At 35.0% G+C, this 17,371-nt stretch overlaps 1 protein-coding gene and 1 long non-coding RNA gene across 3 annotated transcripts; both read right to left on the bottom strand.

The window, feature by feature from the left end:
* Positions 1-12,737: 12,737 nt before the first annotated feature.
* Positions 12,738-14,083, bottom strand: LOC108658474 (uncharacterized). 2 transcript variants are annotated; one of them, XM_089258218.1, is made up of 3 exons: positions 13,879-14,083; positions 13,147-13,818; positions 12,738-13,085 (listed from the first exon to the last, which is right to left on the bottom strand). In XM_089258218.1, exons 1-3 carry the CDS (start codon positions 13,946-13,948, stop codon positions 13,057-13,059), a joined length of 771 nt encoding a protein of 256 aa, XP_089114344.1. In that variant the 5' UTR covers positions 13,949-14,083; the 3' UTR covers positions 12,738-13,056. The 2 variants fall into 2 exon arrangements, with proteins under 2 accessions (XP_089114344.1, XP_030243835.1); XM_030387975.2 differs by having other exon boundaries at positions 13,147-13,803.
* Positions 14,084-16,062: 1,979 nt separating this feature from the next.
* LOC115564088 (uncharacterized) lies at positions 16,063-16,855 on the bottom strand. Its single transcript, XR_003980536.2, has 3 exons — positions 16,707-16,855; positions 16,500-16,641; positions 16,063-16,433 (listed from the first exon to the last, which is right to left on the bottom strand). It is a non-coding gene; the product is annotated as an uncharacterized LOC115564088 (long non-coding RNA).
* Between the last annotated feature and the right edge of the window lie 516 nt (positions 16,856-17,371).

Raw genomic sequence — 17,371 nt, 5'->3', positions numbered from 1 at the left:
GATTTATTGAAATGTCGGTGTGTAGAACGACTTAGGGGATCTGTTAGTCGAGTTACTGTAGAGTATCCATATTCGTTATATTTCAACTGTCTATTTATATATCTATGGATATCTGTGCCCAGTTTGTTAACTGATTCTTGAAACGGAACCCATCTGGCTATTGTTGAAATAATTGACACTCGCTGACTTGGCCCCAAAGCAAACACATGGAGACCAAACACTTAGCCAAGTAGGAATCCGAGTACCAAATGACAAACACAATTCGAATTGTGAAGCCACTGCATGTGTAAAGTTTTCAGATCTTGAGCAGCTCAGGGCGAGTGAGAGAGACAGAGAGAGAGAGAGAGAGAGAGAGAGAGAGAGGGGAGGCAGAATGAGAATAAGACTTACAGAGTCCGTCAAACTTTAATGATTGTGCGGTAGTGCATAAAGTGCATAAGCAAAGTACAACATTGAGTGCAGCGGCTGCTGCAATGGGACACACAAAAGGGAGCAGCGAGACTTGCGAGGAGCGACAGAGACAGAGACAAAGATACAGAGAGAGAGAGAGAGTGAAAGAATAGGAGAATGAGCATGACGGCTGGCAAAGTTATTTTGGACGTCGTTTCGTAGAACTTCACACGGTTTGTGGACCTCGGCGAGGCAGAACTTGAACTTTTAATTTGTTCGCAAAGTAAATTTCGGGGTAAAAACTTTAAGTCATATTGGGTAGTTGGGCAGCCCACGAATTCAAGTTGGCGCCAGTCTGTGTGCGACATATGTGGCATCCACCAGCAGCTAGCTAAATCGGCGGTGTAGTGGGCGTGGCTGAAAGACCAATGAAAATGGAAAATCGGGACATTTTGCTTCTGTTAAAAGATATGTAACAGAGAAAGGGAATACCTCCAACTACGCTAAATAATGAGAAATCTATATACTATAAAATCATATTTTAAATGGTATCATAATTGTTGGGCCTTTTAATTTCATTGTGCTTATTTTACAGGGTATTGCTAGTCGTACAATTTTAAACTATTAGAGTCGTACTTGTATTTTTTTTTAACTAGCCGCAATTGATGCCGCTTGCCACATGCCACTCCCACGCGCAACATCGCGTGGCTCAGGGACAGCCAAAACAGGACAGCAAAAAAAAAAAAAACAACTAAAAAGTTTTTCAATTAAATTTATGTGCAAATAGAGTAAAATATTTGTAATTTTCGTTCTCGAAGCGCGAAAAGCCACGAAAATTGTTTCAACAATTTAGCAACATTGACGAATTGTTCAATTGATGTAATTATTTATGGTTTGGCAGTGGGCTGACAGCGGGCAGGAGGGAGCAGGAGGTGGCAATCGGCAGAGCGTGGATTGGTTAGAGTCGCATTGCGAACATCCCGAATAGCGAATGGCGAATGGCGAATGGCGAATCTGTGTGCAATTAGTGAAAGTCGATTCATTTTGCATGTTCACTAAGCTACAAGTTGAACGGCTGAGTAATTGACATTTCAATACTAAGTGTTGACTTAACTATTTATAGAAGCTAAAACATTTGAAATGTAATGAGAACTGGGTAGTAAATTATTGATAAGCCAAAGAAGATAGGCCTTTATATATTTATACCATAAAATATTTAACATTTATTATAATTAAAATTATATTATTAGTTATTGCACAAATTAATTGAATAAAATGCAATCAAATTGCAAATTGACTCTAAATTAAATATAATAAATAATAAAATAATAAATATAATAAATTTTAATTTGTATGCCTAAACTAAAAATAAATCACAGCTTAAACAGGTTAAATGTATGTTATCTAGAATCAAGAATTCTTTATAAATTATTATTTTTATTATTTTATCATTTATATTAATTATTATTTTTTTTAAATTTCATTTTAGCCGTTAGACTTACTCATACTCTACATAAATATTAGATAATAATTTTTTGTAACCTTTAATTATGTTGGCAAATTACAAAAGGTCCATTCGATAAATAAAACCAATTTATTAAATCTTTAAAATTAATATAAGAAAACAATTAATATTTATAGAATGAACAATGTTTAAAAGTAATAAAAACCAATTCATTAGAAACTTAAAACCAATTTATTAAATATCTAGCTAAGTCACTGCGATGGTCTCTGATATAAAAACAAATATTTTTAGCCCTAAATTGAGTTAAAACCAACATTTTGTAATTGATTTAAAATAAAACTCATAATTTGTATACACTTTTTCTATTATTAATAATAATATTTACATAGATTCTGATAGATCTTTAGATTTGTTTCAGCTACAAATTAAGAAAAAATCATTTGCCATACAGACAGGATAAGTTTTATACTTCGTGTTTTTGGTGTTCTTAATAATCCAATTTAATTTCTTGTGTGATTTTCATACCACTAAAAACTTTTCTGATATTCTATAGATATTTAAAATTAAACTTAAATGAAGAACTCGTAAAAGAAACGCCACAATATTATATTATACTATTATTTAAAACAACCTTCAACTTTCTTTTTTTATTTTTGACAAACTTTTAAACTGCGATTAGCCTTCACTTGGTCGATAAAGCAAAATACAAATTTTGTTCTCGAAAAAATTTAAATAAATATGCAAATTGTTGTCAATTTTAAGATTAGTGTAAAAGTTTTCTTCGCTTCTTCTCGAGCTGCATACGTCATAATCATCATCAGCAGCAGCATCATCATCATCATAGTTATCATGACAAGCATAATCATAAATGATAAATCGTCAATTCCCGCTGGCTATGTCCAAGTGGCTTGTTTTATCCCATGTTGTTGTTGTTGTGCATCAATAAAAGAAAAGCTTAGAAATAAACAAGTTTTTCCTTTTCGATTTCATTACTTTTTTCTCATCACATTTGTTGTTGTTTTGGCCAAGAGCACAGAACTACAAGTCAAATGCCATGTCCCGGGCTGTGGCGCTAAAGGGTAGTGTGGCAAACAAAGCCAATGTAATAAAGGAAAACACAACAATCATATTTTTATGGGGAAATGCAAATGCAAAAAGCCAATAGGGACAGCGGGACAAAGGAAAAGGCCAGAACGGGACCATCACTAGCCACTCACTTATGACCCTTTGCCTTGTCCTTGTCAACGGCCATTGTCACCCCAGTTGACAGTAGAGCGGAAAAAAAATAACACAAAATGAATATATATAAATAAATAAATAACAATAAAAGAAGACTTATGCAAGACGAATGGAAAATACACTAAAAGAAGAACTTTGATAGTAGTTTGTTCTTTATCCCAATTTTAATAATATTTCTGCACTTCTGTCAATATATCTTTAAAAAAACAAATAAATAAATAAAATAAACATTAGTTTTTATTTTTAAATATGTATTTAATATTTTTTCTAATCAGATTTAAGAATAAATATTTATTTTATATTAAAAATTATTATTTTTTAAAAGAATTTATTATATTATATTTACTTGAATTTTTTTTTTTTTTTGAGCAAAATGTATGCTTAAAAAAAAACACCCAACAGTTTAATTTCAATATTTTTTTTTTGGTATTTCAAAATGCAAATATTAAATAAAAAAGCATACTTAAATGTAAACGTAAATATCAATCAACTTCTTTTTAATAGTAATAAATAATCTTGAAAAATATTTTTATTTAATTAGAAAAATATTAATATACAATAAATAATAAACAAAAACAAGCTCATATATTTATATAATTTTTATTCCATATTTATAAAATATCCCAATTTACATTAGTCAAGAGACTTTATTACTCAATAAGTTAAGTAAATTGCATTAATAATATAAATCGTATTTTAAAAGTTTGTATTTTAAAATTGATAAAATATCGAAATCTTAGAGTATACAAAGAGCGAAACCCGAAAATAAGCGATACACTCATACATTTACCTATTGCAGACGATAGGTGGCGCTGCGCTGGCGGTGGCCGATAAAATGATTTGCGTACAAATTGGTTCGGGGCAAAATTCGATTGAGCTGTGGGAATATTCAGCGCCCTTTTGTTAACCGGGTTAACGCGCAAAAGGCAAAAACGGAAAATATGGGAAAAGAACAGCAACAGCAGAAGCAAGAGCAGCAGCAGGAGCAGGAGCAGGAGCAGGGGCAGGGGCAGGAGCATCAGCAGGAACAACATAGAAAGAGCTGAGGAAACTGTCGGCCAACGTTTTGCTAACTTCGTAAAAGGCTAAAAGCGATTTGTTCACTGTTGGCCCCGGCCCAGCAGAGAACACTTCAATGCCCAAAAGAAGTTCCCAAAGTAAAAAAAATTATATATATATACATATATACATATATATATTTATATATATAATATTAGGGAATAACTCCAAAAAGCTTTTGTGGGCTATTGAATTTCTGAAGCATTCTTTTGCCTTTTGTTGCGGCCACAATCTCTGATGCTGCTTGCCAAATATGCCGGAAAATTTTAATGATTTCCGCGCATTGGAGACAGCGGACCAGCTGCCAGACTAGATAGACGCGCCCACGGACTTTTCAAGTAAATGAAAACAAATCGAAGTCCAGCGAGTCAGCAAAAGTTGCGAATGGGTCGCTCATTAGATGCGGCAACAGCTCCCAACACCCAGCCAGCCAGCCATCCACCCACTCAGTGAAAAGCGCTGACCAGGAGATGGATCAACCAATCGATATGTCATCATTAGTTTTTGGCCAACTCCAGAAGCTGGCCCAAACAGCTTCGCCCTGCCTTGCTTTGCTTTGCCTTATGACTCAATGCACAAATTATGTGCAATGAGTATTTTTTGTGGCGCTTTCTTCTTCTTCTTTTTCAATTTATACTTGGAGTTCGCTGTGGCTCGATTTTTCTTTATTTATTTTGCTTGTGCTCAACAGATTTTTAGTAGTTAGCATTTCCGGATTTATATATCTATTCATTTCTTATCATTGTATGACAGCGTAAAGCGCATGAAAACTTTTATATTTAATATTTAAAGCTTTAAATTTAATATTTAATATATTTAATATTTTATACTTTATATTTTATATTTTATATTTTATATTTTATATTTTATATTTTATATTTTATATTTTATATTTTATATTTTATATTTATATTTATATTGTATATTTATACTTTATATTTTATATTTTATATTTTATATTTTATATTTTATATTTTATATTTTATATTTTATATTTTATATTTTAAATTTTATATTTCATATTTCATATTTTATAATTTTTATATTTATTTATTTATTTTTTACACATTTCATTAAAAGTAGAAGTATTTATACATGTTCCATAAATTTCCAGAAACTGGACTCGGTCAAGAGCTGCACTGATTCAAACGAACTTCATTTCTACTTGTGGGCATTTGTATGATATTTGATGGCATCGGCAAAGGTATTTTTTAATACATATACATATTTCAGACTGTCTCCTTCGCTCGCTTTTTCATTTACTGAATGAATATGGACAGACCATATTTGGTTTTTTTTTTTTCATTTTAGGGGTAACCTAAAATATGAAATTAATTATGCTAATTGAAGAGAGTCTATATGCACATGTTTGTGCTTGCATGTGTTTTTGTTCACATACATGGTTTTTTGTGACTCTGTGCATGTATTTATGGGAAAAATCAACTGCTGCGATATTTTAGGCAGCTGTACGTTATGAAAAGCTGAAGTAACTTTTCGGTTGATTTGAAGGAGAATAAAAAGAGGATATAAATCATTGTTATAACAAATTTTAAATTTCTCATGAAATAACTAGAATAAAAGTAGAAAAAAATAAAATATAAATTTGTATATTATTTAATATATGTACATACATATATAAATTTTTGAATTTGTTTATAATATATTTTTTGTTCTATACTCTAGTCGAGACTGCTTGGCCAAAAGGTCCCCTTAAAGACGGGCGAACAGGCAATAATAAGCATTCATTATTATTTACCTATATGAACTCAAATGTTTTCAGAACAAAAAATTATAATTACTATAAAAAGAAAACAAAGAGATAATCTGACGTAACAATTATAAAATAAAAATTGTAACCGTAATTCAATCGGAATTTGTTCTGCTGTTAGTCCCATCTGTGTCAAGTTCTCTTATTTTTGGGCATTCAAAATGCAATTGCCGACATTTGCAGATTCGTAGTAATTAGTATTTAAAAACCTAATTAGGGCTGCAGCTCAAGTTCTTCGAGAAATGCAAACTATGCGAAAATGGTAAATTGCATTTGGGTAAATTTTGTTGGCTTGCCTGAGTTCAATTACGGGGAAACTAACAGGAAAATTCAACTAATTTAAGGTATAATTAAATTATGCTAAAACAAATGAACAGTTCGAGACGTAGAACAGGGAACGACACGAAGACAAGCAGTCAGGCAGCAGGCAGGCAGGCAGCCAAAACAGGAAGTCGAACTTCGAACAAAGTTTGTAAACAAACTGCCAAACTCAAAGGCAATGTCAGTTGCAGCATGTGGGTGAGTCGAGAACTCTATTACAATATGCTAAAACCGAGTCAAGTCCAAGTCCAAGCCCAAGTTCTTGGTTCTTAATGTGAACAATGCAAATTCGATTGGAATGGAAAATCCAAGTCATAATATTTATACTCGGAAGCTAAAAGGCAAGTTTAGCTTGCGTTTAAATTTTTCACTTAAATTGCAGTCAAAGCGAACGCAATCTGGAGTTGGGCTAAAAGAAAAGAAAAAGAGTGGCCGTAAGGAAGCGAGAAAGGAAGAGAGAAAGAGCGAATTCGGGCAGCAAGTCCTTCCGGAAGTTGACACTTAAGTTTATAAATCCAATAAAAATCACATTAGCCTTGCGGCGGAAACTCGCGTGCAAACAATGAAGAACAAGAGCTGACACTGAACCCAGCAGAGCAGCGCAGCTAGAGCAAGAGCGTGGACGTGGACGAGGGTGCGGGCAAGTGAAGCCGAACAAATCCTCGCGACACATTTAGCTAAGCCACTTGAACCGACGCCCCCGGTCATGCCACTACCCCTCGGAAAGGAGAGTAGATATGCTAATGATAAGACCGCCCGCATCTACACCCAAAGCTAAGCGTTTTAGCCAAAAGTTGAAAAAAGAGAGTATATACATACATACATATATATGTGTTTGCCTGGCTTTCAATAATTTAAAAGCGCTTCTAATGGATCGCCAGTCGCTTGCCATATTGACTCAGCGCCAATCGAGCGGACATTGTTTAAGTCTTAAGTTGCAAAAATGGCTTCCAATCGGAAATGGAGGCAAAAGTAGCAAATAATAAGACAAAGGAAATTCTTTAAATTTTTTAAAAGCTTAAATACAACTGAATATTAGCAATAATACTTACAGAAAAATATAGATAAGGTTTAGTTGCATGTTTATACTCATTCAATATACTCTTAATTATTCACTACCAAAGATGCTCAAAGGAGAGCAGAGATAATTATTTACACATGTACGTATGTATGTATGAATGCTGATCATATGCGGACAGAGAGCGTCCACGAGCTGAGAGCATTGTGGATTCTGTGAGCGTGAGAGTAAGTTTGCACAGTTGCTACATATGCATACTGTGCAATGGTGCGAGCAGTGCAGAGCAGGTAAGCTTCTTGTGTATTCTAAGCTTCTGTTGTGTTAGTGTGAAGCTGGTTCAGTCTAGACGCTTGCTGAAACAAAGTCAGATTATACACATAAATACAGAAGTGGTGGCTACAAGAATTTTCTTGATTGCAATAATAACTACAATTAATAACCTTTAAGCTGAAGAGTGAGAGCAACGCGAATCTTTTATACTAATGCAGCGGATCATAAAAAAAGACAGACAGTGTCCACAATTGTGCGCTTTGTGGATTCTATGAGCGTGAGAGTTGTGGACTGAGCGTTGCATTCATCTATGTGTGAAAGTGTGAGCAGCAGTGTTTTTTTTGTGTAATTTAAACTGTTGTTGTGTTAGTGTGAAGCCAGTTTAGATGCATGCATACATACATATATATGGTTGCCAAAGATGTGTAAAAGTTAGCATAAAGCTATGTGTTAATAATAAATAATAAAATAAAATAAAATTTTGTGTCCGAACATGAAAATGACATTCCATAAAATGCATTCCGCAAATGGAGAGTGAGTGAGAGCGAGAGAGAGAGAGGGCGCGAGGAAAAAACGAAGAGGACAAAGTGTGATATTTTTGACATTATCTATAATTGGTAAGCGATAATCAGTTTTTCATCAATTATGCTCAATACATAATTAATTTATTAAGTGTTTTATAATAACTGCTGATGAAGCAACTCACACAACTTATAATGCAAAGCAATAAAATTAACATACCGTTGAAAGGCGTTTCCATGCACAACTCAAGCAGGGGTTGAGGAAGAGTGTCTGAGAATTTGAAATGTCTTCAGCGCCTTTTCAAGTGCGTGACATTAACAGTTGAATGCAATATTGAAAATGGCATGAATGAATAAAGGCCACCAAAAGTGGGGGAGTGAAAAAAAGGAGAGATACTGAGAGGGAAAGAGAATAAGAAAGAAGACACTCGTGATGTAAGTTCTTCGCGGCTGCAACTCATCATCAACGTCATTTGCAAAGTTCGCGTTGAAATATTTAATACCCTGTAGCCCAACTAAAAGCTGGGTATATTATGCGTAGGCTATATACAAACGAATAAATTTTGATAATTATATTTTTAGCTGTACATTATATTTGCAGTTTAAATTTTTCATTTGCTTTATCGAAGTTCGACTTCTGTAGGATATTTATTAGTGGATCTGTTAGGATACCATTAAATTTCCACTTGTTTTCTTCTTGCTGCCGTCGGCATCAACGAGTGCAACAACAGCAACAATCAGGCGACAGCTTCAGTTACTTTTAGTGGCATGCTCCATGCCCCACACCCCGTGTCCCGCCCCATGTCATCATGCCCGCCATCTGTGGTAGCGTCTCCCCCTTGCCTTCTTGTCCTGCCACGTCCTGTCGCGTCCTGCATAAGTGCCGAGTGCTTGCCGCAAATAAATTTGATTTGCATGTGCAAATGAACGTGGAATTGAATTTTCTTATGCATGAAATGTGCGCATAATTGGTCTATGGAACACTCACACTAACACAGACGCACACATGCACACAAAGGCATTCTAACGGTAGATAGACTGACAGACATGTAGTAGAAGAGAAGCCGAAAGCTGTTTAGCCTTTTACCACTTAGACGAGTGCCCCAGTTGTGGCATTGCTCGTAATTGCGTAATATACACAATTCAATTCCATTTCAGAAATATTGGTTTTGGAAAATTAAGGTATCTTGAAATAGTTGAATACTATGACTTGGAGGTCTGGAAGTACCCAAATAGCTATAAAAATATCATTGTATGTACTGGTATATTGATAATAATGTTGAACTATTTGTTTATATTGTTTAAAAAATTATAAAATAAAATTAATGTATAGATATTACTATATGCATTATATATTTTTGTAAATACTACATTACTGAAAGTTAATATTATATTACTATCAAAAGTTGGTAAGTACGTTAAGTGATTCATATATGAGTAGGAACATTATTCTCATCTAATGGAAAGGAATATAATTATCGTCAAATACTAAAAATCTTAACTACTTATACATATATTTGAGAAAGTTGTTATCATAAATAATTTTTTTAAACTTTTTGAGCATTAAAAGCATAAATGAGTTTGTAAAATAATGTAAAATAATGTAGAATATAAATTAAATTAAATTACTCGGCTGTCATATACCCTATTTTAAAACATTCGTAGAGCACAGCTGTAATTTAAGTTATACCATAAATAAAATAAAAAATGTCCAGCAATTTTTTTTTTTATTTTTTCAAATATTTAGCATATTTTAGTAGATTCAACATTAGAGTTTCAAACAAATTTTAATTCGTATGCTAGCTGACAGTGACTGACTAGAAAATATCCTATATATAGTATGTTTGTATGTCGCATCTGTTCATGAAGGATTAAGTGGATGTCATTAAATTATACAACACTGGGAATAGAACATCTTTATTTAATTATACTGCAAACACAATGAATCAAGTGTCAAGTGTGTTTGACAGTCATTATTTGCAACTTAAGAGGATGTTAAGTAGCCCGAGGAACATAATATATAATGTCCATCGTACTGCTGCTGCTGCTGCACAGTGTACAGTGCACAGAGCACTGAGCACTCGACAGACTTGTGGAAATATAATGCCCATTGTAGAGGCGTAGCTTGAATAATTAAAAATACAATATTGTAGTGCAAACAGTTGGGCAGAATGTAGAGCGTTTTGGCTGTGGCTAACTGTTGGCATCCACCCAGGCTGCACTTAGCCAAAGATATCCACTTACAGGACTCAACAGCTCCCGCATAGCCAAGCCAGCAAGCAGCCAACTAACACTGACGACTGACAGTGGAAATCCTGACAAGCTGTGCAAACAATCGAAGCAAAAGGCATGACAAAAATGCAGCCCGTACAGTGATTCCTCTGCAGGCGAACGTGAACGCTACGTGCAGATGCGCTCGCTTATAGGTCAGACAAGCCAAAAGCCCAACAACAGCCCAGAAATGAGACGGACATGTGGGTGGCTGGAGTGGTTGAAATGGCTTTAACTCTAACCAGAGATGACAGCGTGACAATAAAGGAGAAAGTACACGATATTAATGAAATTTACGCTGGCAGTTAGTGATTATATTTTACTATGATGTTTGTTGGATACATTATGTATGGTATACAAATCGTGCTTTGATGTATGAGTAAATAAATATACTTACGTTCTATATATCTATATATTCAATAAAAATTTACGTATATGTATGTTTTATATACAAAACATATGAAAAGTTGTACATATATAAATAATATATATACCAATATATATGTATATATAATATGATTAATTTTTATGATATAAATACAACATGATTTAATTTATTTATTATATGTAAGTGATAAAATTTAGCTGTAAGATAGGACCATAAAATAGAAGTTGCAAAGGCCTTTATAATTTATGTTGCCTGAAATATATTCTCAAGCAAATACAACAGTCCAGCAATACAACAACACTCAAGCAATATGATTAAAAATAAATACAATTTAATACAATTTTTATAAATGTATATTTGAGTATTTTATATTATTTTAATATAAATTCGCAGCTCGAAAGATCCATAAAACAACAAACCTTCCCATTATATTGCTTAAAAAAAAAAAAAAAAAAAAAAAAAAATTATAGTTTAATAATATTAAATAATGTTGTATTTAAATCGATTTTTATGTAGAAAAATATTTTCCTATTCCTATTAATATTCTTTAAAAAAATACACTTATATTCTATATGCTATATTTGCATTATAGCATATATAAATATTACTAATAATAAAATAATCATTTATTTAACACTTTAATTATTATGGAATGTATAGAAAAATAAATAATTAGAGTATATTTTTCTGCGAATTTCGAGGACTCATGTGACCTCTAATGGCTTCTATTGTTATTCAATCAGCTACGATTCAGCAATATTTTCTATTTAGCTGCAGAGAATGTGAACTGTTATCGTTCACTTGGTATTTATCTGTCATCTGTTATCTGGCATCTGCCATCGCTAGCTGAAGGGCATTTCGGTTCGTGAGCGCAAAGGCGACATCGTCATTGTCAACGCTTTTTGGCTTTGTTTTGCTCTCTTTGGCGACGTACTGCTACGGCAACCGTTAGCATTTCCATTCCCCATTTGGCCATTACGCCCCTCTCTTCGTTACTGTTACTGTTTTATTTATTGTTTGCGCTCATTTGAGTCAATTACGACAAACGGAGATTGTTAATTGTTTTGCTGCTCCTGCTGCTGCTGCTGCAGCGGCCGCCGCTCAAGTCCAAGACAAACAAGTCACATCCTGTCCAGTAGGCAATGGGGCAGCACTTGGTGGACCGGTGGGTGGGTGCGGCGTAGGTCGTTGGGCTGGAGATGCGCACTCCATTTTGTTTTCTAGTATTTATTCGTTTGCCTTTGTTTCGCTGCTGATGCTGCTGCGGCTGCTGCTGCTGCTGCTGCTGCTGCTTATTGTTTGGCTTTTGGTCTCTGTTGGCTTTTGTTTGTTTGCTTTTGGCCAATAAACGGTGTCTCTCCTCGCCCGCTCGCTTCTCCTCACGCTGCTCGTCCCGGCTCTGATCTACAGCGCGTTTAATGGCGCGTTGAATGTTACATTTGCTCAACGTCTACCCCTACATCGACACAGTCACACCGCCACCGCCCCCCCACCCTCTTTCTCACCCTCCAGAGAGTCACCTTCTCGTGCACGTTTCAACTGTTTTTCTTGCTGCTCGACTTGTTGTCCGTGTCTCTTGCGTAAACTTTAATTGGCTGTCAGTTCATTGAGGTAAGTTTTAATTAATTTTTTTTCGACCATGTTTAATGTGTGCGTGTGTGGGCTTGTGGAGGTATCTTTATCACAAATGGCAGCTTCTGCTATAACCAAACTCTGCTATATGAAAACTCACCAGCAGCAGCAGCAGCAGTCCGAGCGGCTAAGTGGTGCGTTAAGCTAACCACTCAAATGCTTTGCTAATTGTTTTGCCAACATTTTCGGACTTCTACTTAAAGGTATGTCAATCTTTGGAAAATTACATTTCTTCCTGCATGGGTCGTGCACACATTTACTTAATGGCAGTTTCATTTATAATTAACTTGTAAATTCGAAATGATTTCTTTAAATTTTTAATTAAGGTTTTTAAGGTAAGCTCAATTAGTTATTATAGATTAATTCGCCTATCAAATAATATACCAAATCAAGAACAGATTTCAAAAATACGTATATTTTTGTCGTTAAATTATAATACGTTTTACAACACGGGGATTTTGCATTACATTTTTGTTTTTCAGTTTTACTTTCTTTCGGTTTTTTTTTGTCACAGGTTATTAGCAGATATGCTGCAGTCGGCTTAAACACTTCTAAATGCATTACGTCACAGTTTAACATAGTAGATTTTGTCAATATGTATACACTCACATACATATACATATGTAGCTCCAAAATTTTTTGTTTTTTTTTTTTTTTTAACAAACAAGATGAGTTTAGAATTGATGGTACGCCATATTTGTCATGAATATTTAATTACTCCAACCGTGGAATTTGTCTGGATCCTACAAGGATATACGGAATATATAATATAATATTGAAAGCATTTTCTCGTTGTCCACTTACCAATTTGCCACATTTTCTTAACTCTCTCCCTTTGATGGGCCAGAAGTCTGTGCTCTTTAAGTTCAGTTGGCTTTATTTCGCCATACTTATAGCTATCTGGCGGCCTTAACACCTTGGCAGCATTGCGACTACGTCTGGTCGCCAAATAATCATCTAACTCAGGTAGCTCATCCACATCAGAATCGATCTGCCTGCGCTTTTGGAGTTTCCTATGCCAGGTTTTCACACTGTCATCCGTTGAATCATCTTTCGCCTCTGGTCTATAACGCCGCGATGGGTAATCGTCACTGGTTGTCATCATATCAGCACTGACTGTTTCATTTGTATCATCTGTATCTTGAGCCATGATACCTTTGAGTTTTTTCGAAAATTCCGGAATCTGTTTCTTAACATCATAAATTAACGTTCGTAGCATATGACGTCTCTTTAGATAATGATCCTTCAATATTTCATTAGATTGCCGTATACGCTCGGCAGCCAATTGGTTCTCAAATTGTCGTCCATGAAATGGAACGCCATTTCGTGAATTTTCCTCATTCACCTGTCTGGTCGCTGAAGTTTTACTTAAGACATTCGAGTAATTTGGTGCGTTATTTTTTTTCTGCGCATGCCTCTTCAGCTGATTATACGAGGTGACGTTGCGATGTGGAGCCCAACCTAGAGTTAAAGTGTCTTAAATATGTATATGTATTTATATATCTGCATCTCTTTCAGTTAGCTACATGAACTGACCTCTTGGGAACCTCTTGGTAAATCCAAACAAATTCAAACTATTAATTTTATTAATATTTTTTACAGCCATGGTAAGTTTCTACGGCTACACTAGTTACTATGCAATTTATGTATGAACAATTTGTTGTCTGACTGAATTGAAAATTTCTACAATGAATATGTGTACATCAATCAATTTTTGCTAACTACGCCTACTGTTCTGGAAATAAATAATTTAGAGTTGGTACCTATTCCAAAGCTTAAGAATCGAATTTGTACATATTTCATCCATTAATTTTCTTTCGATGGCCAGTGAATGGGTATTTTCTGCGAGCACTCAAAAAATTACGTGTATTGCCTCACTTAATGTCGACCGATGGGACGACACACGTTGCGCTTCATTAGCGAAATATCTCCTAATAACGTCTAATGTCTATTAAGTAGACTCAAAACACAGAAGTGCATTAAGTATTTTGTAATATTTAATGTTTCATCTAAAAAGGTCGATTCACCGCAGTTGGCAAGACTTCAATAATCCTCAACCGACCATCATCATTGTCATCATCATCATTGTCTCGCTTTTGTTGTTGTTGTTGTTTTAGTAGCATGTCCTGGTATTGCACCCGAAACGTGCTGCTGTTGGTTGGTCCTACCTGAAGCGACTCGTTTAGAAAAATTGCTCACGCACGGGTTCGTTTTGGATAGGTGAGCAGTTGGGCAATTGAGCAGGTGGGTAGGATTTTAAGTGCCGGACAGTTTTATGCTGTGGCTATCGTATCCTCTGCTGTTGTTTACCATTTACCGTTCAACATTCTCCACTTTATGTATCGTTCGTCGTCTAAGCGCATTAAAAGTTTTCTCTGCTTTTCTTTTCTTTTCGTATTTTTTTTTGTCTTCCTTCTTCTTCTTCTTTTTCTGTACCGACGATTTGCTTTATTTCGTGCACTTTATTGAAAGCACATCACGTAGTGCACCTGATTTGCTGACAATCCTTGAACATTCTAAATAGGCGGTCCGGCACAGGCTTAAGACTGGACTCAAAGCATCTACGCGAGCGGCATACGAAATTTATGGAACATTTTGTGGCAACTCCTTTTTAATTAAGATTAATTGCTTACGCTGTTCAATAATTTCACACGCCTTCTGAAATATCTCAAAAGTATTTTATTCGCGGACCGCAAACATCAATTACCGCGACTCCAAAGATGGCGAATATTTTGTAGAAGTCATTTTAAACTCATTGCCAATGATATTAATAATGATTACCCCATTGAAAACGGAAATACCGGATACATTAATGTTATGTCAATGTAACAGGTTAAAAGAGCCGCTTTTAACATTGTATTTATTTAGTGTTAGCGAGAAGTAAAACGGGATGTTGCACAAATCGTTTAGATGTTGATAAAGTTTGAATAAGAAAACCATATAGCTAAAATGGAAATCAAAATGCATTAAAGGCTTTGGTATATTATTCTTACAATCATTTGACAAATCTCTGTTGAATGTGCAAAAAAAAAACAAATGATAATCTCACATTGTATGATTCAAGATCTCAGAAAAATATTGGCGATGCTGAAATACCGACGTGCCAAAGTTTCATCTTGAGTTTTGGTAATTATTAAACTTTAATTCCAACAGGAACCTCATTGAAATCCAATATGTATATAGTTTAAAATAATTTGTAGCCTTACATATGATTTCAAATGAAAGTTTTTCTCAGTAATACATACATTACATATACAATATATTTATTGCATACAATTTATGCATATGTATATGAGGCTCAACTTGAGTTTGATCCAACCTGGTTTCGTTTTAATCGACTGGCCGTAGCTTAGCACATGCTTGGCCTGGCACCTGCTTATTGAACAGCAATCAACAAGCTACTGCAGTTCACTGGAATGCCTTCATCAGCCAAGTGCTTTTGTTGACCCTGTTGTAGCAACGCTGTGAACGTCAAACAAAGCTGAGCATCATTTTGGCTAATTGGTTTGCTACATCCTTCAGGTGTGATACACACTGGGTATATAAGTGTGTGGGTTTGTAGACCTATGCTGATATGATTCGAGTAGATTTTAATATTAATTTACCCTATTTATAATTTAATACCCTATTTCTGCTTAATTCGGATTTCTAAGTTGAGTTGCTAAATATATATACTGAAATGATTTAAAAGGAATGACAATGGAAAATAAATCTGAATAGTTATGAATTATTTTGTATTTATTATTCAAACAGTTGAGAATTTTTAGTTATATGTCCATATATATTCATTTAGCATTGTTCAAGTCCAAGTCCAAGTGGTACGCGGGCATCTACACATATGATTGTGTATAAGTGTATCTTCGTGGCAATGTGTGAAGACTCCCCCAGCCTCCTGCATTATCATGGCCAACCGCAGCATTGTGAGCAGCACGTGGTACAGCAAGGGCTGCAGCAAGCGTTGCAACACGGACTGCATGAACACATATAGATGGAACTGCTGCAGGGGCTGCAACACAAGCTGCAGCACGAACTGGAACACGGACTGCAACACTGCCTGCAGCAGGAGTCGAAACAAGGAGATCACATCTTGGCTAGAAACCATAAAATTAAATTAGAGCTTTAATTATATAAAGGCGCACGCATATTACAAAACTTACCCGTCGAGGTACCACTACACATAACTAGATACGGCATATTTGCTATCGAATTGTGCGAGTATTGATTCGAGCGTTAAAACATCTCTGCCGGTTTCACACAAATACGATCTCACAAATGTTTAACTACACCAAAGACTAAAACCTGCGAGAGTCGTTAGCATAGTTTATTCAAATATATTTTATATTTATATTTATTGAATTACTTACATGCTTACGGACAAACGAAAAGTATCACACAAACACATACGTACATGTAGATGTTTATGGAGCGGCAGTCCAAATAATTCTGTTTGAAATTTGTTGTGCTATGCCAAATAGCTGAAAACCTCATGTCAAGGCTTGCTTATCACATGATTTTCTGTGTATACTTACACGAGTATGGAAATTAATTTTCTTTGCTAAAATAAAGCACATATTTTCTGACAGCAGAAATATATAGCCAAGACGCGTTTCTATATTAAGCTGATAAATACCTAATTATCTGGACAATGCACAATAAACGGAAAATGACATTCCACATTCAGACATCCTCAACTACTACGATACCTTCAACTACTACGACATTGCTGCTTCTTCTGAAACCACCCGCAATGCCATCTCCTCCGAAAATTTTCTTTCAAGTTTTACCGTCCCCTCTTGCATTTCCAGCATTACCAAATTCACCGACTTTATCGTTACCATCACCTCCTGGTCTACCAGAACCTACCTCTTTTCTTATTCCTCCTGCTCTACCAAGCCATCCTAGTGTATAAATTATTATCCCTCGCAAATTACCAAGTTCACCCCATCCGATTACATCATTTTCAAAAATTTCTATCGGCGTATCGGTGGCAAAAGCCAAATCAACCCGAGCTAACAATTAAACCCACTCT

The sequence above is a fragment of the Drosophila navojoa genome, chromosome 3, assembly GCF_054131105.1.
Source record: "Drosophila navojoa isolate 15081-1374.11 chromosome 3, UAZ_NAV_1.0, whole genome shotgun sequence".
In the NCBI taxonomy this organism is placed as follows: domain Eukaryota; kingdom Metazoa; phylum Arthropoda; class Insecta; order Diptera; family Drosophilidae; genus Drosophila; species Drosophila navojoa.
The sequence above is the reverse complement of the archived record's forward strand: the minus strand, read 5'-3'. Positions and strand labels throughout refer to the sequence as shown.